Source organism: Branchiostoma lanceolatum, chromosome 5, assembly GCF_035083965.1.
Source record: "Branchiostoma lanceolatum isolate klBraLanc5 chromosome 5, klBraLanc5.hap2, whole genome shotgun sequence".
Classification (NCBI taxonomy): domain Eukaryota; kingdom Metazoa; phylum Chordata; class Leptocardii; order Amphioxiformes; family Branchiostomatidae; genus Branchiostoma; species Branchiostoma lanceolatum.
In genome coordinates this window covers 11,906,663-11,931,466 of record NC_089726.1, presented here as the reverse complement: position 1 = coordinate 11,931,466, position 24,804 = coordinate 11,906,663, and the positions used below count along the sequence as shown (strand labels likewise).

The following is a 24,804-nucleotide window of genomic DNA, read 5'->3' as shown; positions in this document are numbered from 1 at the left end:
ACATCCCAACTGACCCAGAACTGTCCCTTACAGGAAAGCTCAACTCAAAAAGGAGAGGCCTCAGCATGACTATAATATATATTTTGTAATCGTCTTTAAAGTACAGCTCATTTTTTGCATTTTCCTGTGATTTTTGCGTAATTAGTTCCACCCATCCTGAATAGCTAATAGCACATTTGCACTGTTATATATAATGAGTGTGTGCGTGTGTGTGTGTGTGTGTGTGTGTGTGTGTGTGTGTGTACACTGTGAATGAAGCTCCCCCTCAGCTGCGTCACGTGACCCAGCGGCTGACAAAACAGGTTGCCCACTACACGACCAGGCTCAGACACACTCGTGTACATGTACATGTAGACGCATGGCGGGTGCGGGAGTCTGGTAGGCGCCGCAGCGATGTCCTCCCGCCTGGCGTCCTGACAGATCTACCGGTGGACGATGGAGGCGAGGCTTCTCTTGACGTTCATCGTGGTCTCTGTCCTTTTCGAAGGTGGGTTCTCTCTTGTACATGTGTTCTGGGTGAACTACGGTAAACCTCCCTGGCATGGTATCCAGTATCGCACACACACACACACCTGTTACAGTGCATTGCTGATCCCCGCATTCAAAAGTAGACAAGAGACGCTCTTAGCGTAACCTCCAATTGCTGTATCATAACGCATATGCACCGCAAAATTAGATGCTTATCTTTCCGGATCGATGCATTTTCCACATCAAGGTAGACTTTGGTGAGTAAATATTGTCGTGTTTTTCATATACCTGAAATCTCTTGACCAGTTAACAGGATAACATTCCCTAAATCGCAGACGCGCCGGGTTGTAGGACTTAATAACGACTGCAAAATCACAACTGTGTCTTCTGACACATTCTGACCTTCTTTATAGGACGAACATCATCGTAATTATTGATTTTGTACTAATAAGTAAAATGTACATAATGAATTGATGTACTTCTCATTCACCTCGGCACATGGACCAGATCTAGACACATGGGACATATGATCGGAAACGTACAGGGGCATCAGGGTATAGTCAATAACATCCCGATATAAAATCACGGCCTAATGTCTTTCTTAGAAATACAGTAATGAATCACATCGTTACTTCACTGGAATAAGAGTCACAAGATGTGCAACAACATGAACTCAATCACGCACAGGTAATGGCATCACTGTAACGATGGAAAAACAGGTCATGATCTCACTTCGTTAAGACTAGGAGAAGTGATGCTTATTGACGAGTTTTTTTTGTCAATTTTAACTACACTTCATAGCAGATATGTTAAAGGATCAAATTATATAAATGGATGTAATTGTGCAGTTTTTACTACAATGTTGATTACTACAATGTTGATTTTCTGTCTGGGTATTGGAAAACCCGAGGGTAAAGCCTCTTGACACCTGACCAGAACAGACAGACCGGACAACGTTTGTTGTTTTCTTTGCAAATCCCTGTTTTGCCTACTACACTGTGTACTGTGGGGCTATACTTATCAATTTGCGTGGGGCGCTGTTTAACTTCTGTGGTGGAGGGAGTATTAATCATTGCCATCGGAGACCTGACACGGATACACGTAGTTTCTACGCAAGGAAATATGCCATGAAATGGCTGTGATCAAATGTTGCAAGAAATGTGATACAAATACATTTTTCTTTTACCTTAACGCGTTTGAGTGTCCCCGTCATATGATATGTATACAAACGGTGCTTAAGTACATGTTTTTAAAACCATATACGTTTCCATTTCACTATGATGCACGGTGAGAAAAAACTCGCGCATTTCTCTGAAGAATTTTCGGATGGGATCGTTCGACACAACCACGGTTCACGCACTAAACAATATGGCATTTAGGTTTGGTAGTGAATGGTTAGAATGAGCAGGGCCCATCAACATACGTTATTCAAGGGCACAACCGGAGATTGGCACAGATTTCTACCCACTCTGCATCAGCTAGTATCATGCTTGTATATCTCGGCTTGCGGTCGTTTCGAAAAGTCAATGACCTTTTTTGATCCAATTTCGTCGAGTGAATTGAAGCCACAACTTATGTGCCCAAAGTCACGTTCCTATCTAAATTGTATCAGCTAGACTGTGACTGTAGGCTTTTAAGCAATAAATATCATGTGATTTATTAGTTAAACAGTGCAGTATATACGGTCGGACAATCGTTTGTATTGGGTGCCGGGTGAAGGGCTCTTTAAGTACGAAATATACGACTTGTATCATGCTGCTGACCAAATTAACACTGCTCCGGTACTTTGCCAAACTCAGCAGTAGAGAGGTCCGGTATGGCAATGAAATAAAAACTGTACAGTACATCGATATTTAGTGTTCAAATATACTATGTAATTTTCTACCTCTCCTAGACGATGTGAGGAGAATGGTTGCCATGCCTTTCGGCGAGACTGGATTAGAATCAAAACACACACTTTGAGACGCGGTAGATCTACGCTTTGTTATTAGTTGAATAGACATTCAGACAATAGAGGTCAACCCCGGTCAGACTTTCAGTCCTAGATCTTATGAAACAATAGCGAAGCTTGTCTTGGATAAGTGGTGAGGGATGTTTAGGCAACCGTTACCGTCCAGATGAATACGATGCTTTTGCAATGCGTACCTACTATCTATTCATAATCACCCAGGAAACGACCTAGCCACAGTGTCTAACGTGTACTTTCATGATATTGCACCGATTATATTCTTTTCTGTAGTTCATAGCATATAGAAAAAAATATTTTCCCTGAACTTTGAATTAAAGCTAGTTGTACTTTAAACATGCTGTTATGGCTAGAAGTACCAATAAGACTATTGTGATCAGAATGATTTGAGGGATAACAAGGGTCATTTTTACTAATGCTAGACAACCATTGTATGCTATATTGTATGCTATATCGTTCCCCACTGTCTGTCCGTCCTGTAATTAGCCTACGGGCAAGAACTTGCAATATCTGACTTTCAATTGTAGCATGGGAACAGACGTTAGGCAATGCAATGAAACAACACAACCCATGTCTCGTCCTTATGTTCTTCCCGACATGTATGCGGAATTCATCAGATGCATCCGATCTTGAATTAAACGATAAGGAGAATTGGCATTTCTGAACAGGTGTTCTCCTGTTGGCTGCTACCTCAGCAGACCCTGCGACAGTATGATTTGTGCAGGAGGTATGCGTGAAGAGTGTACACAACAGAACAGACGCGTCTTGAGTTCGTCTGCCGGAGGCACTTGTTGTTTTGGACAGAAACTTACCCCCACTCCGGTGACATTCAGCGCAGACTGTATCGAATTTCAGTTTATTTTCATGCCGTTTCTCTTTAAGGAACAGCGCGTGTCAGAAATAATTTCTTCACTTCGGAATCTGAGGTGGGGGATAACTGTACACCCAGAGAAGCAGATGTGATGACTATAGTGTGTTGATAAAAATGGGATGGACCAAACATGTGATGCTTTGTGTCTTCGGCGTGAGGCCACCGCAAGCAAGTGAAGCGTCAAACATGTTAAATGACGTGACTCTAAGAAAACGAAGAGAACACAGGAGACTGAAATTGCATGACCTAATTCTTTTAGCTACTAGGTACATTTAAGGTCTGAACACTTCTTTTGACGGTGACAAATGGTTTTCTAAAATACCATGCAATACACACAGCGATGCCGTTCGAATTGTTTGCCACCCATATTTGCTTGCTTCTAACTTCTATCGATTTGTGATCAGAGTAGTTTTGCTGCGACAAATACGCCACTTTTTACATAACCAGTCATATCTATCATTATGAAACCTCAAAGTTTAAATCGTTAGTTTGTTCATTTCTAACCTTTGTATAATGTATGAAAGGTTGATGACTCAGGTGTTAAGAGTCTCTACACACACAGGTATCTAAAGAGCTATCGGTGTTAAGCCAGGTGGATAGGGACGTTCTAAATATAGACGTCTCATTCGTGGTTAATGCCCCGTGGGGAGTGTGCTTAGTGCAGTTGTTTGGGCGTAAACGGAGTAGAATGGCCTGCCGTGAGAAGATTTTAACGTCAAGAGAAAAGGAGACTTACACAAGCAAAGATATTTGGTATATATTCCCAGGCCTGTAAAACCATGTGTAGTTAACAGTTCGCTTGTGAAAGGGCACTTCTACAATTTTTTAAAGCGCACAGAATCGTCGTATTGCTCGTATGACCTCTTTATAGATAACACTTTCCCGTGACGTAAAAGCCACAAAGAGAGAAACGAAACATTCTTGTTTGAGTCGGTAAATGTTGTAGCTGTTGTAGAAGCTGTAGCTGACCCAATCCTGAGACCACAAATGAACTTAGCAGTAAGTTATTGTCATAGTTTTGTTCTGCAGGCGTATCCAAGGGTCATTGAGAGGTCGCATGACCCTCCTATCAGGTATTCATATCTGTGGTACAAACTTTACTGTACATGTCTGTGGGAAGGGGGAGGGGCATGTATAAGTTGGGTATAGAAGAACGTCCATGTGGCATTTCTACCGATATTTCCACAGAGTATAAATCTAAACTAGACTGATGACGAGTCTGGAAAATCAGGAAATCTTTATTATTCATTTTTAGTTTTTAACCAATATTTTCTTTAGAGTATACGTAGAATTTGACTGAGGCATCCTTAAAGTCAGTGTGATAAGGCGCAGTCCACCGGAAACATCAACAAAGTAATAAAAATCAAATCTGGCCATTACACCCAGCAGTGTAGACCGCAGGGCTTGTGTTTTATAAGCACACAAACGTGTTAATCATTAACGAGGACATTCAGGCACGCCATACCTATCACAACAGGAACATTGGATGGCGTCCTTGGAAAAAACTTAGAATACTTCAGCATACTTCTATCGACTGTAACATCAATGACGGAAACCATTTGTGGTTTTCTAAGGGCTCAAAACATAGTCACTGACAGGCTTGTTGGTGCTGAGAAATAAACATTTTGTCTTCCTCCACATGGCCTGTTTATCGTCTGAAGCACATATCGTGCTGGCTGAAGAGACTCCACTGTACACAGGAGGAAAATTTGGTTTCACCAGTTTAAACTGTTTGCCTTCCTAAAACACTCTCCAATCAGGACGTGTAAACAGAGTCTGCAGCAGCTACCCGTTTTTCTCTGCTCTGTAAATGTTCTTTGTACAAAGAACAACCTCAGTGGCCGTTCCTGCCACAAATGTTTGCTGTAGGACAATGTCCTTTAATACTTGTATTTGCTGAACTCTGTACTGTCTGACAGTGGATGGTATTTTGGCCCTTGTTAATCAGTTGGTAAAGCCCATTCGTTTTTTGTGTGCTACTCTGATATTGATCGTCCTTGGCAAAAGCGCCCGAAAGTCGCCATCAGTCGCAACGTTGTCGCAGTCAATGGTTTGAGAAGGGCGTCGGAAAGACGCCATGCCTTGCCACGAGGTGGTACTGTGATTAGCTGGATCAGAGTACAGAACCTTTGACCGAAGCGCACACGCCCATGTTATCCATCAACATTGTTCAACCTCGACGATGACAGCCCAAAAAGTGGTCTTTACCGTACCCTAGCCTTCGACTGTACAGACCACATATTTGCTGGATATGTTTTAAGGTAATCTCCGATAGGCAATAATCTTTCGCCGCAGTGATTGACGGGTATTGGTGCCGGAAATAACTTTTGTGAGACAAGCACTCGTCCATGTGTTTGGCCTGTTTCTAAAGCTATCAGTACCCAAGCAGTAAAAATAGCACCGTATCATGGTGTTCCAACGACCTGCTTCCTAACTACGTATATATATCTGTTAGGTGCCCGTGAGTCACTGATATTCCATGCATTTAGATAACGTTTGCGTCAAGGACACTTCAGCATGCCAGGCAAATGACATTAGCGACGCTGGAAGCTGTGTAATGAAGTGTCCAGTACATAGAGACGAGAAAACTTGGCTAGCTTGTTCCTGATTCAATTAGGGACATCGGTGCCTACCTGGACATGTTTTCAAACTCATGCCTAACGTTCCCTGATGAATGACATAATTTCATTACACAGGGGTGGGCTAAGGTAATGAAGAATTGCACGAAAGCCAGGAGCAGGTTGGGTCATTGATATATTAGATCTAGGATGAATAAGTTCTGTATTCATAGGACATAAATGATGGTGACATCTTTCCAGCTATCCTAGCGCCCATCTATTGCCGCCCTCGGCACAGCACAGTAAAACGAATGACTGGGAAACCTTTAAAATGCAAATGTAATTTGTATCAGGATTTCGATGTCAATGCAATTTTAATTGATGGGATGAATCTAGGTCACGATTCTTGGCGTATCGAATCTCGTTGAAGTGTTTTTCCCGACAAAGTGCAGACTTTCTCTTATCTACTGCCTCCATACGACTGGTGGTATTATAGGGCACGGCGGCGTGGTGTGCGGGGATTTCAGCAGACACTGTTGGAGATGAGAGGTGGAGTCAAACATCAGTCTTGTCTCTATGAAACTTCTGCGATGGGTTGAGACGGCAATAACTAGAAGCTTTAGGAAAAGTATCCCTTTCAGCTGGTCTGCATGATGTAGTTGAGAGGATGAATAGCTATAGCCACGCCATATATAATCATGTATAATTGCAGTGATATATCACACGGGTATGTTAGTTCTGTTTTAATAGGAAATTGAGGTTTTTTTTCAATATACTGTGGGCATTAACATATCAGAGGTAGCCGAAATTCACAGGCATATCAGTTAATACAAAATGGTCCTACGTTCCATTGTGAAATGGTTTAACCCAGGCTACCCGGCAAACTGATTACAGCCATGGGAAGATCTATAAGATGTTTCCGCTTCATCTTTTACTTACAAGAAAACTTATTCCCCTTCCCCAGATGTTCGAATAGACACCGTTTTACTTCATATTTGCATCTTCCTGATTTTTAAGAATATTTCAATATAAATTACAATATAAAAAGACCTTTCTACCATCTGGCAAGAGCCACGGGTCTCTCACGGTTCACTTCCAACACGTGCCGCGGCCAGCACTTCTGGTTAAGTCAAACATATCACGGAACGCAAACACATTTACAAAGCAAACATTATGAATGGCGGAAGGAACTACTTTGATATAAATTGACTTACAGAACAAAGATGTATTGTTGTCTCTAACTTCATGACAGGGTTCCTTGGAAATATGAAATTGCAAAAGAAATGTTTGGCCTGGGAACATCCTAAGCTGCGCGGTAGAAAAGTGGCTTTTTGTATTAATGTAGACAGGGTGGAGTGTATCATTTGAAGAAGCAACGATGGTCTTCAGTTCAGGCGTAAGGTTGAAGGTAATGACTCCATATGGATCGGATCTTCACAAAAGACAGGAAATTGAACATGTAGAGAAGCAGAAACAAACGGGTAGGATGTTGCCAGTAATGAAATATTGTGCCCTCGAACCCCCACCCCATTTGTCGTGAAAAAAAAAAACTTTTAAACTTAAGGTAGATGATCAATGCAAATCTAAGACTTGACTTGTATTGAAAAATACAATGCATGTGCACACTGTGCAGTAATCTTCCACACCTCTCTCGAGCTCTCTCCTGGTGTATGTGCAGTGATCTTCCACACTTCTATTTCTCTCCGTACTTAACATCCTCCTTTGTTTGCCTGTAGAGTTGTATTAGCGGTAATGGGACGGATCAGGATGTAAAGGCTGATTCAAAATATGCCGATTGGGGTGAATGTCATCAGAACAGGTTTATTGACCTATCACCCGGTCCTATACAAATTCTTAATCTTCAAATGGATGCAAACACCGTGCGCGTCACCTTGTTACACATCTACAACGTCAGGAAGTATTTGCTGCTTTTCCACAGACGTTTCTGCTCTGATTATTCCAGACAATCCCGGGATAATCTAATAATCCCTTTATGTCAGGAGTCGACAGTTTCCCCTCTGGATTAGATAATCTTGTTTCGTCAAAATGGTTTGAAGATGTTTGTGCAACTAGCGAGCCATCCAGGCACTCAAAGGGACTGAGGCCGACAACAACGAGGCCAGTGCACTGGCTTTCCCATTACACGTGGGACTCGGCCCCAACTGGAAGGTCTTTCTGCTTGTGTTCCGCAAGTTTATGAAGAATCAATATTCCTGTTTTCTCCCACATGGTTTAACATGTAGCTACACAAAGCTAACTCTTCACCAAGACGTGCTCGAAGAAAGATCGGAATATCCTCCTTTGTTTGACTGTAGAGTTGTATGGGCGGTAATGGGACTAGAATACACGCTTGGAGATTGACACTTTGAGATATGGAACTAACATCAATGCATGACAGGTTTAGAAATGTACGCCATCTTGTTGCCACACCAGAACCTGGCGACACCTACAATCTTCCTGATAAAGACACTAGACTTCTTGTGTGATGTATCACACCCGCACTTTTCGAAAAGTGACAAAGAGAAATGAGACAATTTTCTTCCATATGAATAGAAGATGAACAAGAGGAATCCCGTTTGAAAGTTATTACCCAGAACGGTACATGCTGTTACAAACATATGAGATTTGTTATTGGATTTGACCGCGATGAATCATTGAGACATTTGTTAGTAAGCAATTCATCAGTAGAGCACTAACGGGCCACTGGTAAACTGATTAAGGAAACTGGTCCAATCTAATTAGTCTAATAATAGATTCTAAATGGTACATTGACGTTCGACTGTATTGTATTTATGCCATGCCTGTTTTTAATTACGCGTGGTTCACTCTTGAAATAAATCTTGTAATTTTTTTCTTTCAGTCTGCAGAGCGGAGTTCTGTTATAGTTATACCCGAGTTGTGGAGGGAAGCCGAGTCCAAGTTCCGGGGTTTTCCTGTCCTAAAACCATAGAGCGACCAGAGGACAACCATGATGTCTACTGCTGTGGTTCCTCCACCAACAAGTATTGTTGCAACGATTGCAGAGAATCCCAGAACGGACGGGCGTGCCTCAGCAACTCTCTATACTCTAGTACTGTGAGGTGAGGCCTTGAGGGTTAGTCCTATTTTGATGTATGAGGGAGGGTAAGACCTACTATGGTTACGCCTACATTTCTACCGTGGTCGCCTCTCGTTCTTTAACTTTCGATCTACAGCAGAGCTCGAGGGGTTTTTAGGCCTTTGGCCTCCAATTTGACAATCCTTCGGTCTCTACTGAACTTGAAAAGGCACCCTTTTCAAGCCATATTTGTAGAAAAGACTTGACTTTACTCTATTTGACTCCACAAGTATCTATTTACAACAACTATTCATTCTGGTCTCTGTGGTACATCGTAACAGTAAAAGGCAGGGTGACTGCAAAACAACAATCAGGCTGTATAAAAGAAAACGTCGAAGAGTGGAATGACGCAGGAAAACGGCTGCCATTCGTGTTTCAATACTGTCTTCCGTGTATCCATATAAACACAAACGGTACTTGCCCACAAATTGGTACTTCAGACCGGGTATAATGCAGACTTTCTGATGTCCTTGATCGCAGATTGGCACCACTTGTCAGGAATGACGTCATTGCTGCCAATCAGTTATCCTTCAGCGATAGCTGCTGATTGGTTGAAAAATTCGGCCGCTGATCGTCTCTTGTGTTCAAATGAAATGTCCGACCCATATCAAAAGATCAGATAGCTTGGCTTCCCTCTCCACCCCTCCAATAATAGAGGTTATGTTTTACCATTGATGTTCAAAGATGTGAAAGTTATGCTTTAGATATGTACGCGACGATATATTCATCAACAACAACCTCTCCAACTCGATAACAACACTCGACTATACCATATACGTGTATTACGTGCCCATTGCAGCTATGTTTACAATAATTCCGTTTAGTAATTACTGTAGGTTTCATTCGATATAATGATGTAGTAATTAGCGTTGTTGAAAAATAGACTTAGATTGTAAATTATGTTATCTGTACAATGTGTACATTGTCATACATTGTCACCGATGCAATTGTTGTGCAATAATATCATTCATTCCATTTTATAAAGAGGAAGGATCTAAAAGACTAGTACTTATCGTGGCGCCAAAAAGAACCCCAAAGACTTTTTAGTTATATATTGGCATGTAGCTCACGTTTTGAATCATAATGCACAATAAGACTTACATTGAAAACGAACGAAATGTGTTTGACCTTCATTCTACGAAATTGACAGAACGCTACTGGATTGATTTTTTTCCACACAACAGGAATCATAAAGGAGTGGAATAGTAAATGACGTTTGATGATATCAGAAGGTTTACTTTGTTGTTGACATCCCCTCTTGCAAACATCTGTGACTTTCTTGTCACGTGATGTGTTATTATCGTCTATTGCGTATTGCTTATTATCACTGACAAACTGTTGTGATCAGAAATGAGTCTTTATGTAGTGGGAACACGTACCACATCCCTCTACTCTTATCTTTCGTCTGTTCTCCCATGCTTATGTCTACACGAGTAGACCTGGACCCACCTATGTTGACAATTCCTCGCTTCGCCTGGCCCATTTTGACCACAACAGTAGTCCATACTGGAAGGATTGTGTTACCTGAGGATTTGCAGGAAGGCAAAAACTCAAGACACCGAGTAGCTGAAGGAGCCTTTAAGATCGTCAAACATTCCATTGTATTCTGTTTGAAAGATGACAAAAGTGCTTAATGATATTGAACTTTATTATGGCGTTGCTGTTGCAGATTGTAATGAGAAATATTGGCCAGTGAGATGTTTGATGATAGACTACTGGTTGAATCTCCTATTTAGTCCTAAGATACGTTTCTGTAGCCCCCCTCCCCACTCCTCAACAAAGTTTAGACTTTTACCCACTGACCTTTGATCTCAGCCCAGCTATCTCTACCTTCGGAATACCTGTAGTCACGCAAAGGTACCAAGATAACCTCAGCATGAGTCCATATGCCAGGTCATCATGGCTTACATTGTTTTGTAAGAATATCCCCGTCAGTGTGTTTTTCTGACAGGTGAATAATCATTGAACAGACAAGAAGGACGGTGGGAGGGGGGCATATTTGGTACCACGACGGCTTTTATCTTGGAGTCACAGTCTGCTGGTTTGAATTATTCCTGTTCAAATCATGGACTTTCCTGGTATAGCATAACGTAGCAACTTAATCATGTTTTCGTTTATGAGCATGTAAGATGTACAAAGATCGGGAAAACTTATACATAGAGTAGAGGTGAGCATTACCTGTTGATTGTAAACATGATAAGGAATCAAATATTAAATCACTTAAAAAATGTTTCATGCAAGCTCCAAGATTTAGTCGACTTTTTGAAAACATGGTGTGAAGGATAAACAATCGTACATACGCCGTAATAGATCTGTAAATATCAAATGCGTTGTTCCTTGGACTGAATATCATAAAACATTCCGCCAGTTTGAGTCCTTTGTTGCCGTATCATAAACTCTCGTTACAATGAGATGACAAATCGTTTGGGCACATCACAGTGCCATTACTAACTATGGTAACGGATATAAGTACAGTTAGGTATACAATGAAAACCAGGTCAAGAGGACTGGCCCTTTTTGGGGGTTTAGTATCCCGGAGATTGTATATCTGAGTCCACCGAGTCTTGTTTACTCGTTACATACACGAGACCAAGTCAACACCACTCTCAGCTGAACCCTGAAGAAGGGACTGACCGTTGTGTATTAAAGACCAGGGAAAGACACCAGGACGTTTTGCCATCTTGTTTCTGTCTATTCGGTTATTCCAAAGCCAAAGCCTAAGGTGACAGCTTAAAATTAGCGAGTCATATATGATCATATATGTATATGTATGTATATGAAAAGAGCGTTGGAAACGAGAGATAAGTATATGAAGGTCACTGTATGCGTAACTTAAGTCATCACTAACCTGCATCTCTGCTTGTATCTACTAGCGTCTCTCCTGTGGTTTTATATTGTTTCATTGTTCTACCTGTTCTTTTATTTATTGTTGTTGTTGTTATTGTTGTTGTTGTTGTTGTAAATTTGATTGCAAAGGACAAATATGGTGTCCAAGAGCAAAGAATAAAGAAGAAGAAATATATGGTAGGATAGATACTGCAATCTAAATGAATTGGTGATTCGGCCGGTAGAGATACTGATCGGAGATATTTCCTAAAGGACCGTCAGAACTATCTAACTTTATTTGATTCATGTCCTGAAATTTAGGATCTATAAATTGGAAACCACCCTAACACGTTTCTAGCATCTCTGTCGACAGAGAGTTTGATCAGTCTCTCAGCACCCGATCCGATCACGATCATAGGTTATGAAGCCGGCAGAATCGCCGGTTCTTTCAGATCGCAATCTCCACCCCGACATATACATCATCTTGAGGTCCACGGGAAATAATCTTGAATATCGGTAGCGCCAGCTTCCTCTATTGTGAGGTACTTCGCTCAGAGTATTGCAGATAACTGGGTAGATTCGTGAGTTGGATTTTTAAAAAGGCAGGTTTTTAAGCCCATTTCTAATCCCTACAGCGGCTACTTCACGGTTGTATCATCAATGCAGCGCACAGAGAAACCATGTATTCATGAATTCTGCTCTGAAAGGAATCGATTATGTCCACCCTTGACAATTCCATCATACCAGATTCAGATCCCGTGTCAAACAATATATTGGATAGATGTACAAAAAGCTGGCGCCAAAGGCTTGCTTGTTAGCGCTGCTCTAATACAGTCAAGGGAGTCGTATAACGACATGGACACAACATCCATCAATATTTTATTGACTGTTGTAGCTAAAACAATAATGATGTTCTGTCTCTCTCTTTTCCAGCGTCGGTGCAATCATAGGCATCACTATGGGCTCCACGTTTGTCGGCCTGGGCTGCATCTATTTCGGTTGTTGCATGTTCTACACACTCTTCCCGCGTAAAACCGTCGGCAGCAGGCCCGGGAGCTTCCAACAAAGTACGTCATTCTACGTTCACTGATTTATTGGTGTCGAAAGTATCCGATAAACTTTGCTTTATCTGTTACATACATGCAAGACTGTATACGTATTATAAAAGATAGATTCAAGTTCCATTCATGGTTCGTGTTCAATTCTAAAGATTGATATTTATATGGTCATATTTCTCAACTTCGATATCCTTATTGCATCTCCTTTTCTTTACACCTGATATTCTATAATTGTTTCTTTCACTATCTTCTAATAAAACTTATTTCGAAGATTACATATATATGTAAGTCGCAGCAAAGATGCGCATGGGTCAATCCATTAAGGCATTTGGAAACCAACATATAAAATAGACAAATCTATATTAGTACTCATCAGTAAAGGCACACGTCAAATAAGTCTTTAATCCGTACGGTGATTTCCGAACTGATGTTCTTCCTAGAGTTGAAATCGCAATCTAGCCAAGTCCAAATGAGCTGCAAGTTGTTGCGTTCTGATGCTGGCTTACTGTGACATGTCAGGCCCCACGGACCGCAGCCTGTAATCCTCGGGGATTAGTTACCGGTCGCACTCTCCGGTTCAGCGGTGAAGCCCGGAGGAGGCAAAGGCCACTGTCCTTCTTGTAAGAGATTATCTCGAGCTAATGATATGTTCAAGACCGATCTGACCTGGTAGCACCAGTGCTACGTCCCTGTCTGTTCCACAGCCATACAAACAAGAGTTCGGAGACCTCATACCACAATGAAATATTCAGAGCTTTTGAAAATTTCTTGTTTCATCTTGCCTAGTTAATAAGCAAATAAGACTGGAATTAACATGATTTATTCTAAATCATGGTCTGCTCTATGAGAGTTACATATTGCATGTGTGAAAGTCCTTTCCGTTTCTATGTCAACATGACATCATCCTGTATGTACACCTTTAACATACAAATTACAGAAATCATGTTCACGGGCAATGATGCATGTAGCACTCTGACTGTAGTGACTGTAGAGCCCTGTGTTCTGTTACCTGCATTAGTGCAAGTACCGGGCCCTCAACTGTTAGTGATAAATGGTCGCTACCACCTCAACTCAATGTCCAGGGCAAAACTTGAAAATGTTCTTGTGCTATTGTTATCTTATTCTCAAACTGTTGGCTGAAGGCGAAGATACCAGATGATCACGCCAGTTGCGCATCAGTACGCGTACGCCCAGCACCTGTTTAGGTGCTCCAAAGTTCAAGGTCATCATGCATGGCTTGTCAGTTTAAACTCAAAGTCACTTTATCCGTCCTGACTCTGCTCGTTATCTCGGAATGTTCACGGATCGTGGCCAACTTTTGTGCTCAGGCACTCTCGCTGTTTGGTGGCGAGAAGGAATTTGATTACAGGGTGGACGTGTCTTAAAAGCAGAGCTAGAAGATAACAGGAGAAGACACTTAGCCGGAAAACGCTGTATCGACATAACAGCTTCGGTACTACACACACATACGTGATGCGATGGCGAACTGTTATTCATCACCGTTGTCAGCATACTAAATACGGCATAAAAATCGTGCTCCCTCTTTTTCCAAGCTTTTCCACCGCACAAAATAACTGGTATAAAACATCAATATTATTGGCTAGATTGCAATCTGTAGTCATAATATTGAACAATTTTGCTTTGTTTTGCAGACTCGTCGATACACTCACGGAAACCTTCATATGAAGACAGAACCATTGCTCCGAGTAGGACAAAATTGTTGACCATCAACAACGGACATTTATCATCAAACGGACATCACGGCATCGATAAACCTGCCAAGGTCAACGGTTGCCCCGGAAGTGAACCACTACTTAATAGTCCTCGAAGCGAGCCAGAGGAAGGTCCCGGATGCGAGAAGAGCAAAGTGGTAATAGTTATAGACTCTCCCTCGCCAAGTCACTCCACGTCGAAGGAGACAGCTATAGACTTCCCCGCGACGAACTCGGAGGCCTCAGAATCAAGAAAGGCCTCCATTGAATCAGCAGTATGAACAGTTGGTGAGACTGAGACCCGGGTGGTCATGGTGGCCAGAAAAACGTTTTGGTCTGAGAAACGGCAGCTCGTGCCATGTTTACGCATGGGTTACAAAGTGCAACCTCAAATACACACCATTACCGTAAAGACACATCTCTTACCACAAAGTTACCACAGACGTGATTGAATATAACATTATGATGTCTACATCAGTACGATCATTAGCCTGGTCCCAGTCTCTAGGGTCGGCTTAGTGGTGTTTTACCGGGCCAGTCAGTTTCTGATGGCCTTTCTACCTCTGGCTGCCATCCTACTTCCGCTACACCCCACTTCTGATGCCTTCCTACTTTTCCGCCGAACTAATTAATCCAAGGCCGTAAACAACACCCCGAGCGGGCTAAGCTGTCTGGGCGGGTGAGGGTCACTCACAGTGCCGTAGAGATATCGGGGAGGCACCGAGGGTATGGATTCCAGGCTATACGATCATATCATGTGGTTCGCATCTATAGTTTCTGGCCGGGCACATAAGGCAATATTCATTCAGTCATTGCTGGACCAATTCTAATGCTGGACTAATTCTAATGATTTGGTTTTCGTATTTCAAACTTACAGTACAAACGCTTTTAAATTTTGGTACCAATTATTATTTTTTAAACATAGACCACAATCTTTCAAATCAGTCAAATCAAGCAAGTCGTTAGAAATATTCCATCGGCTTGTCCCTATGATATTTGCATTCTGTGTGTAACCTCCTTGGTGTATGTTATCTCGGACGGTACGTCATGGTGCCTCTTATGCTAAGCGATGGGGTGGCCAGTCTCAAAAGCGACGTCTATCTACTAATGACAGTAATTGCACGCCACTAGATATCGATGTAAGTTTAACCACGCGTTCCGATAGTGTGACTATTTCTACAACCGTACGCAAAAGGAATACATTACATATTGTTTGCTATCCAAGAAAATTTCCCACAAAGCAAGTTAAGATCAAGAACATATTTATTGTACGTAATTCATAACTGAAGGCAGGGCCACTAGCGCCACCTGGCGACATCTGTCTAATGACAGTATTGGATATAATGGCAATGACGTACTGGAATGTATTATTTTCTGCGAAGAAGTGGTTTTAAACCCTAAGAGAGTTTAACGTTATGAAAAACCAAAAAAGACGTGTAACGATAACTTATGGCGATATTAAGTGAAAAGTTGTCGAGTCTTTTCACAATTTCATTTCCATATACATGTACCATATTTAGCAGCAGCTGAATCTGTAAGTAATTAATCGTCATCAATGTATGACGTATCAATGTCACTGCATGTATCCCTGTATGACGTATCCACGCCACTACGTACATTACGTTTGTTCAAACATGACTTCGAAAAGTCACCTTACAGCGATACCTGGCACTTCTTTTATGGCAAAGCGTAAACCGAAATGTCAATTATATCACACTAACGGTCATAAAATTTCTTGCGCGATTTTTGTTGCATATCACAGTTGTCTAGTGAACGTTTATACGGCAATATTCATATTTGTAAAAAGACTTGAATCTGTGACAGTTATTTGTATGTCGTGATTATGAACATGTCACCGTTGGAACAGTATGACACCCAAGTATCATTTTTTTATGTGATGGTGATTGTGATGCTGACTAATAAAACTGTACAGGCACTTGGCGTCTAAGAGAGGTATTGACAAACTCCATGTGCGTAAGGATCCCTCATATACATTCATGCACTACATGCACGTGCGAAAAAAAAAGCAAAAAGAAAGAATACAGCATGCATCCTTTAGTCACTATCATGGCCATACAAAACACGGGCGATCTTTTAAAACAACATTTGCCTTTTCGTTGTGTTGATGTCAACACTATATATCATACTGAAATTACGTTTAAAGTAGCTCCCTTGCTTTGACTTTATCTTTCAAATCCCAGTTGTTGTTATTATTATTGATATTGTTGTTGTTTTCTATCATAATATATTTTGCCCTTGTACGTTTGTTCTCACACCGTGTACCCCCAAGATACAGACCGTTAGCTGCCCACAGGTGAAATGAAAAGGTGTGTAGTACCTGTGTAGTTAACAGACTGGCAGAACGAAGTAGAACAATGGGGTCAGACCGAGCTGTTTGTATAAGCGTAGGGTATATCCATGACTCTTTACAGAGTATCACGTTACATCATATCAGTTTCAGACGTCATGAAGAGCCTTCACAACCTTCACAACACGCAGTAACATTGTGGGGGTTAAGGTATGAAGGTAGACTGGTGCTACAGGCCGACGGTTTTGACAAAAAGATGAGTTTGTGGACATTCCAGAGAGTTCTGATGAACGAACGCAACAGGATGCTGAACAAACCAGTGTCTCTGGTCGCCTTTTTGGTCTATGCGGTGTTCCCAACAGGTATGTAGGTCGTCCATACTTTGTTGGGAGAAGAGTGGGGAGGGGGGCAAGGAGGCATTTTTCCCCCATTATCTGCAGTAGTTCTGCGAATTTCAAGAAAACTCTGGCTACCACAAAACATTGACTACCTATAGTGTTAGTCTTTTCTACTTACACTGTATCTGTCAATAGCAAACTACCGTAGATCCGATCGCGTTGCCTTTATCATTACTTCCTGCCAGTTGAGCCGTTTCTTGTTCCATCCGTTCAAACCCTACTCAAAACAGTCTTTTTTGCACTTTTCATTTGGACCAAAATGCTTTCCTCTCACGATGCAAAAAGTCAATCTGCATTTCCACATCCTAGTGACCGCACGTGTTGTTTACATAAAAGTTAAATCCGCTTTTATGCGGGTAACTTGTTATGTGTACAAAGGATCTTGCATGATAGCAACTCCTAATACTCTCCGCAACCATATCCGCGACTAGCTCAAACATCACTGATTCGACATGAATGTTCCATATCGACCGTTCTTTATTCTCTAGCGTACTCTAGATCTGGGCTTTACGTCCATAGTTATGTCAGACCAAGGACAGACAGCCCTCCGCTACCCCCTCGTTCTCCTCCAGACATTGATGCCTTCTAAAAGAACATCCCCGTCCTCTTCCTAGCTTTCCGAACGGTGAAGGCACCCCTCCCCATTCTGAAGCCCCTGCTGCATTATACACGGCATGATTTCGGCTGTCTTAACCATTGGACTTGTCTTTGCATTTTCTATTTGGCATTTACGCCTGTAACCACGGAGTGTCTAAGTGAAGTAAAGCAGTTCAGGACCAATGATAAAAAGATCATTGCAAAACACTAGTACTCAAAAGTCATTGACATTGAGGAACTAATCTCTCATAAATGTAGCATAGTAACATGAAGGTGTTGGTTTGCTGTAAGGGTACATAAATCTGGTCCCTCCTAAAAATCCAGGTGTAAGTGGTCATATGTAAGACCGTGTTTTTGGCGTATGGTGTGTTTGTTTAGTCACAGAATGTGCCAGACTCCGAATCCTTTCAGACGCAAGCCCACGAAGACAAGAGTACGTCAAATGTTGTCTCGAGGAAATGAAGCAAACTTCTACATGGTATAAGATGTCTTAACAACCTTCTTGAAACGTTCCAAATGGTAGGAGTCTGATGGTAGCTTTGCGATTTTTAAAGCATATATACCACTTCAACGGGGAAGTGTATTTGTCTTATGAAAGAAAAATATTTAAACCTCCTTGTTCAAATCTAGCAGTCGCACAGGAGTCGAGATCTGAGTCACATCCTGCCAGAGTCAGACTATAATCACCCCCTGTGGCACTTGAAAATCCTCTGCGATTCCTAAAAATTCCTATTTTAACCTCCTTGGCTGAAGTTGCTTTATGACTCAAGCCTGTCAAGTCAAGGAGGAATCGTCCACCTGCCACATGATACACGTCTTGAGTCGTACAAGAAAGACGGCATTGCTCACGCCATATTCTAGACATCTTAGTCTTAGATAAGACGTACAGTTTTGTCTTCCTTGCATGACTCAAGACGTGTATGGCATGTCAAGCTTTAAGGCAGGACACGGGTTACGACGTACTATCTATCGTCCACACTTATAGTCCATAGTCCATTGCTGAGAAGGCCCCCGGGGAAGAACAACGTCGTTAGCACATCCATTATGTCTGCTGCCTAGCAAAGGTACGGGATGACGTTCGTTAGAGACTGACACCTATTGTGGTCCACAACAAAGGAGTCGGCTTTAATTTCAAATGTGGGGTAGAGTGATGTAACTGTGGTACATTTGCTGTGTCACCGTAAGGTGTTTATTACTCTCAGGGTCAAAGAGGCGATGAAAATATCGTTTTGCTTTATTTTGAGTTGTTCGTTGTGAAGGTTAGATATTGTTGGTAAAGCAAAATGTTTGACCAAGACTGAAAGTACGCTATACAATTAGCGGTGTTCATGACTTCATTGAAAATGAATAGCGCTCCATTTGGATACTTCTGGGTTGTGACTCTAGTCACCAAGTAACGTTATGGCATAACGACAGCCTTCAACCATTTCTCCCTCAGTGTTGTCTGAGGTCTGTCCGGCGTACGAGAGGACAACAAATGGCCAGAGTACATGGGTGGACAGTTTCTCTTGTCCCACGGACAACGACCCTGAGGAAGAAACCTACTGCTGCAGTACCGACACCCTGAGGTACTGCTGTGACGACTGCACCCAGTCTCTGTCTCTGTCATGCGCCACTGGGAGCGGCGCCGTCAACTTGAGGTTAGTAAACATGCTGCTTTGTTTAACGCCTTCTTCATACACTTGAGTTAGCGTTGGGTGTAATTAGTATTGTTCGGCTAAATCGTTTTGGTATTACTGCTATACGCTATAACGTGTGTGTGTGTATGCACGCGCGTGTGTGTGTGTCTGTGTGTTTGTGTAAGTGTGTATGTATATGTGTGTATATGTGTGTATATGTGTGTGTGTGTGCGTAAGTGCGTGTGTGTGTGTGTGTGTGTGTGTGTGTGTGTGTGTGTGTGTGTGTGTGTGTGTGTGTGTGTGTGTTGTGTGTGTTCATAATCATAATTTACCCAAATGCATTGTGCAGTATGGGCGCCATCGTGGGTATTGCTGTGTCTGCGGTGGTGTGCGTGGTTCTCCTGGCCGCCATCATCGCTCTGTGCTGCTCCTTCTGCTGTGAGAAGAAACTCCGTGCCAGTCAGATCTCCGTACAGCCGGGTGAGCGTTTTAATATGTACGGCTAAAGCATAGGAAACAAAGTTGGTATTGCGAATTGAACCACAGAACACAGTGTATCACGACAAAGTTTGTAGGAGGTACATGTAGATTGTCTTATCCGTCTTAGCAGACAATACGTGGTGTCTTCACGTTATACGTTACAGACTTTATATTGTTCCCATCACTCTATATCAAGGTGTTGTGTGCTGTGCATGTGATGAAATACTTGAAATACGTTATTGCATTATACAGTCATGGTGTAGTGTACCTGAAGACTCTCCTAATTTTGTCGCTTACGGAGTACTAGTGATTACTACCTATTCATGAGGACATCTAACCAGCTTGATCTTCATGTACCCCTCCACCCAACCCCTCTCCCCAGCTGCCTACCCTCAGTCGTACCACGGACAGGAGATGTTCCCGATGGGACCACTCCAACCACCTCCCTACGTACCAGCCGAGAGTCCACCTCCATACATGCCACAAGAAACGTTCACACAACAGAACACCACCTCCTTCACATCAGCTGCAGCAGATCCGGCCCAGCGGGTCCCGCCAGCTGCATCGGCACCAGCCCGGCAGGCCCAGCCAACTGCCCCGCCAGCCCAGCCAACTGCCCCGCCACCACAGTCCGTCTCACTCCGTCAGCGGCAGGCGACGGGTCCGGAACACGAGTTACCGCCGTACGAGCTGACTCAAGTCGGATAGGACTATATGTACACATCATTTTAAGTACATATACTGTACAAAGTGAACCTGAATGTTATCTGCCATTCAACATCTCTAGATATTTGTTTCTTCGCCAAAGTGCTCTGATATTTGCGTCAACACAACATCTGTGCCAAAATGGGAGAGTTTCACAAATCTCGTTATGTAAAAACTGTTTATCTCGAATAACGAAGTTGTTGTTGGTTGCCTCTCGAAACCAAGTTAGCCAATGTTGTTCTTCTATCATTGTATTGTGTGTGTTAACTTTGTTCTATACTACAAATAAAACTTTCCTTTCTCCATTGACTGGGTGCGGTCCTAAATACTGATGCAATGCACATTTTGGGGTTCGGTTTAGAATATCACATATGATCATGATTAACTTGTTATAATGTATTGAAATTCTACCATCTACTAATATCAGCCTAATCTGCAGTGCTGTTTTTGGCCGCTGCGAGAAGATTGTAATCAACGCTACTTCACCTAAATCCGCAGGGTACCATATACCTACATATATCTGGGATTTCTTAAAACGGGGGTTTTAGGGATATGTGCTGTAGATGCAACATCAGTAAACTTGGGGATGCTGATCTGATTCAGTGAAGAAGGAATGCTTCCAAGACATGAAGAAGAAAACATGACAATACATGTATGTTAGGCCATTCATAATGATAGTTCTTGAAATCTAACCAATACAATAGAGACAGTAATGAGTCAATTACACAACCAAGCTTATAATATGAATCGCGTTGCTTGAAATAGCAGTCCAGGCCACAGTGTTTTCTATAATGAGTATGAAAGGCTTTCAATTCCTACTTTACATTACCGATCAACCATAACTGCAATAATATTCTGAATTGCTAGTTGGCGCTTTTAAACGATGTATACTGCACATAACACCACGGACTTTTCAGTTTTGCTCGAGAGTATGATTGAGAAGTACTATCCCAAATATTTGAAGTGAAAAAAGCCTGATGTAAGCCAAGTCATTTTAAGCAGCAATCTACAACGCGATCACCGCGCACATACCCTACTGCCTTGGACCTTTCAACATGATTCTAAGCCATACAACCGATAAGAGAGCCCGCTACATGTATGTAAACATTGTCGTATCAGGTACATGTACGTTGTTTAAGCTACCATCAGAGTATATTTGTAGTATCGAATAACAATGTAATGTCTTCATCATTGTAGCAGGTTTGTGCTCAAGCGATTTGAAATTAGAAGTTCTCAAAGGATACATATCCTACTTCATAATTATGTACATTCCATCTATGTCACTTTGCTTGGCTATGTGGAGCTCTATGCGAAGGTAATTAGTACGGTAATTAGTACCAAACTATTATGGTGCATAGGAGACGAGCACTGCGGAACATCATTTAGTGCACATTTAGTGCTTCATGGGTTGGCCACCCTGTCCAGGGTAGGGAGGGGGGTAGACCATTCCACCCTGTTGGCCCTGAGGGGGGTACTGTGGCCCTGGAGGGGGGTACTGTGGCCCTGGAGGGGGGTACTGTGCCCCTGGAGGGGGGTACTGCGCCATCTCTCGGCTGGGAGGGTACTGCGGGTACGGCTGGTACGAGGTCTGCGCCACGGTGACGCCAGCCGCCGGTTGGTTAGTGATCACAGTCGTTGTGGCTGTTGAGAAGTAAAGCACAACAGTGTTAGCTCCGGTAGACTTCCATCTAAAACAACGTCTACCTCTTTAAATCTTATTAAGTGGCAGTAACATCTCATCCATGACAAAGAAAGTTACCTTCCCTTTGTCCCGTTCTATGTTTCTCTTAGTAATATTGTCCCTTTCATGATTCTGTTCATCTGCTTCTGTCTGTTTGCAACTTTGCATAGATTTCGTTGTTCCTGCCCCCACATTAGCCTGGGTGCCATCCGAGTACTACCGGGGCTCTTACACTCGCTACCCTGAAAAAAAGCGAGTGTAGTATCTGGAGTAGTACCGAGTGTAGTACCTCGGTAGTATCTGGATGGCACCCAGGCTACCACCGCACTCCTTTCCCACAAGTTGTACTTACGCGGGGGGTTCGAGCGGCAGCCGGCACAGCAGGCGCAGCAGCAGCAGCAGCACACCGTGATGATGATGCCGATGAAGGCGAGACTGCCCAGGGCAATGCCTACAATGGCTCCGGTGCTGTGGGTAGCAGTGCATGTCATGTTATTTGTTTAATCTCCGTGACCTTAAAAGATATCGATATCGATAACTGTAACGATGGCTCAGAGACGGCCAGGAGACTGTATTCTAAAGTTCATGGAAACATTTGGTTTGTTTCCCGCTATATGAGACAATTGACCATCCCTGGTAAAACCTCAATATTGCATTGGCACGTTGTAGGCCACGTATACGTAATCATACACATACTGACCCGAGGTAGACGATGTCGCCTATGTCGTCGGCGTCACAAGAAAAGGTGAACTGTAGATAGATGGAGAAACAGATGAAATGAACTGTGGTAGCATAAATGTATCTATTAAGGGCAAAATGTTGAGTTTGCGCGAGAAAGGCTTTTACGACAAGTTGAAGCTGTTTATGTTTTGTAAAAACGTGTAGCATCAAGAGCAAAGGTCTTCTTGATAGCATTGTCTGATTTAGCTAGTAGCATTAGATAAAGCTAAACTAAAAAGGTAGACCAACCATACTTCCACTGTCAGTGCAGCTGCCTAAACCAAAAGTTAAGAATTGCTTTGTCAATTGCAAAGTCTTAAAAGTCACGCCACCTGAGACAGCAGACAGGAACTGCAGCAGTACGGGTATGAGGAGGTGCCACAGCAGTACGTCTCCGAGGAGAAGTCACTCGAGGTTGGGCAGCTGAAGCCAGCATGGTAGTCTCCGAAGGCGTCGGTGTAGCCGCGACAGCGCTCTCCCGAAGCTACGTATGACACAGGAAAGTCAGCATGGCATGAAGCTCTCTCATGGCTTCGAATTCTGTATCATATTCGTTTTTATCTGATGATCAGTTCTGCCAGGGTGTTGTCAACATTAACGTTGAACCAAGGAGGTTAAAATAAGATTTTGACCTCCTTGGTTGAACCAGACTACTTAGGTTCATCACTTCATGAACATGAATGATCGTTTCGTTTGTATAATAAAACACACATACAAAGGTAGTGGGCCGATGACGTATCGTAGGGCAAATACGTCTGCCATCAACACTTTGGAACTTTGGCCGGACCAAGAGCGAGGATGTTTTCGAGTACCTCACCCAGTCCAAGCTCTACTCTACGACACAAATTGTTCAAATATACACTTTGTCACAATGTACACACCAGATCCCATGCCATTTTCGATATCCCCTTAGAAATTTTATTAACTTGATGTCATAAAGTAAGGGTATAAGGTATATCCTTAAAAATCAAAAGAACAGACAAGCCCATTTTATGACCCTTTACGACGACACAGTGGCTGGTTGTTGGCTTATCATATAAACTTTGCCATTAATCACTGGCCGCCATTTTGTACCACGTCAAGTTCCTCCCACGAGCTACAACACTTGTCTTTGGATTTGGACTAGTCCGTTTACAGGTTAGTAGATTGAATCACCCAAAAGGATCAGTCCAAAAATACCATATCAATTAGCACTTTACACAGTATCATGAAAATATTGGTATTTCTTTATTGTAAAAGAAGACCAACTGAGACTACGTGTACGTTGTAACCTTGTATACGAGGAAGCCTTTTCTGTCGTAGACAAATGAGTAACACAAAGAGGGAACAAATTTCTTACCAGTCCCAAGAACAGCGATCACAAACAGCACCACAGCGACGGACATGTTGGCGTCTTGTCTCTCCCACCTGTTTTTGATGTGCAGCTCTGTGCGAAACTACCCTCTGACGTCACACCGAGAACGTAGTCTCTACCAGACTGACTACAGCGGCTATAGGGAGAATAATTGCCAAGAGAGTTTGGCCACCATAGGTTAATCATTTGCAGCCGCAGTCTGAGGGGGAAATATTAATCTTCCCGTTGACTGACTCTCCTGGCCAATTTTTTAAACCTTTTTTGCCGAATCCTAACGTTACAATTTGTATCCCCGTAGAAAGGCCTGCTGGTGTAGGCTACCGAGAACCGTCGATTGGGACCGACCAACTACCGGACGGGCTGGGGTAGACGGCTCGAATATACAC

The 24,804-nt window shown here is 42.6% G+C and overlaps 3 protein-coding genes across 3 annotated transcripts; 2 read left to right on the top strand and 1 right to left on the bottom strand.

The window, feature by feature from the left end:
• Positions 1-296: 296 nt before the first annotated feature.
• Positions 297-16,492, top strand: LOC136435150 (uncharacterized). The gene is made up of 4 exons (XM_066428384.1): positions 297-487; positions 8,724-8,943; positions 12,720-12,853; positions 14,497-16,492. The coding sequence occupies exons 1-4, from the start codon at positions 436-438 to the stop codon at positions 14,835-14,837; spliced, it is 747 nt and encodes a 248-aa protein (XP_066284481.1). The 5' UTR covers positions 297-435; the 3' UTR covers positions 14,838-16,492.
• A 512-nt stretch (positions 16,493-17,004) lies between these two features.
• LOC136435141 (protein shisa-like-2A) lies at positions 17,005-20,972 on the top strand. Its single transcript, XM_066428375.1, has 4 exons — positions 17,005-17,226; positions 19,298-19,499; positions 19,828-19,958; positions 20,341-20,972. The coding sequence occupies exons 1-4, from the start codon at positions 17,121-17,123 to the stop codon at positions 20,664-20,666; spliced, it is 765 nt and encodes a 254-aa protein (XP_066284472.1). The 5' UTR covers positions 17,005-17,120; the 3' UTR covers positions 20,667-20,972.
• A 408-nt stretch (positions 20,973-21,380) lies between these two features.
• LOC136435144 (protein shisa-5-like) lies at positions 21,381-24,544 on the bottom strand. The gene is made up of 5 exons (XM_066428378.1): positions 24,404-24,544; positions 23,397-23,548; positions 23,045-23,094; positions 22,697-22,812; positions 21,381-22,304 (listed from the first exon to the last, which is right to left on the bottom strand). The coding sequence occupies exons 1-5, from the start codon at positions 24,447-24,449 to the stop codon at positions 22,057-22,059; spliced, it is 612 nt and encodes a 203-aa protein (XP_066284475.1). The 5' UTR covers positions 24,450-24,544; the 3' UTR covers positions 21,381-22,056.
• Between the last annotated feature and the right edge of the window lie 260 nt (positions 24,545-24,804).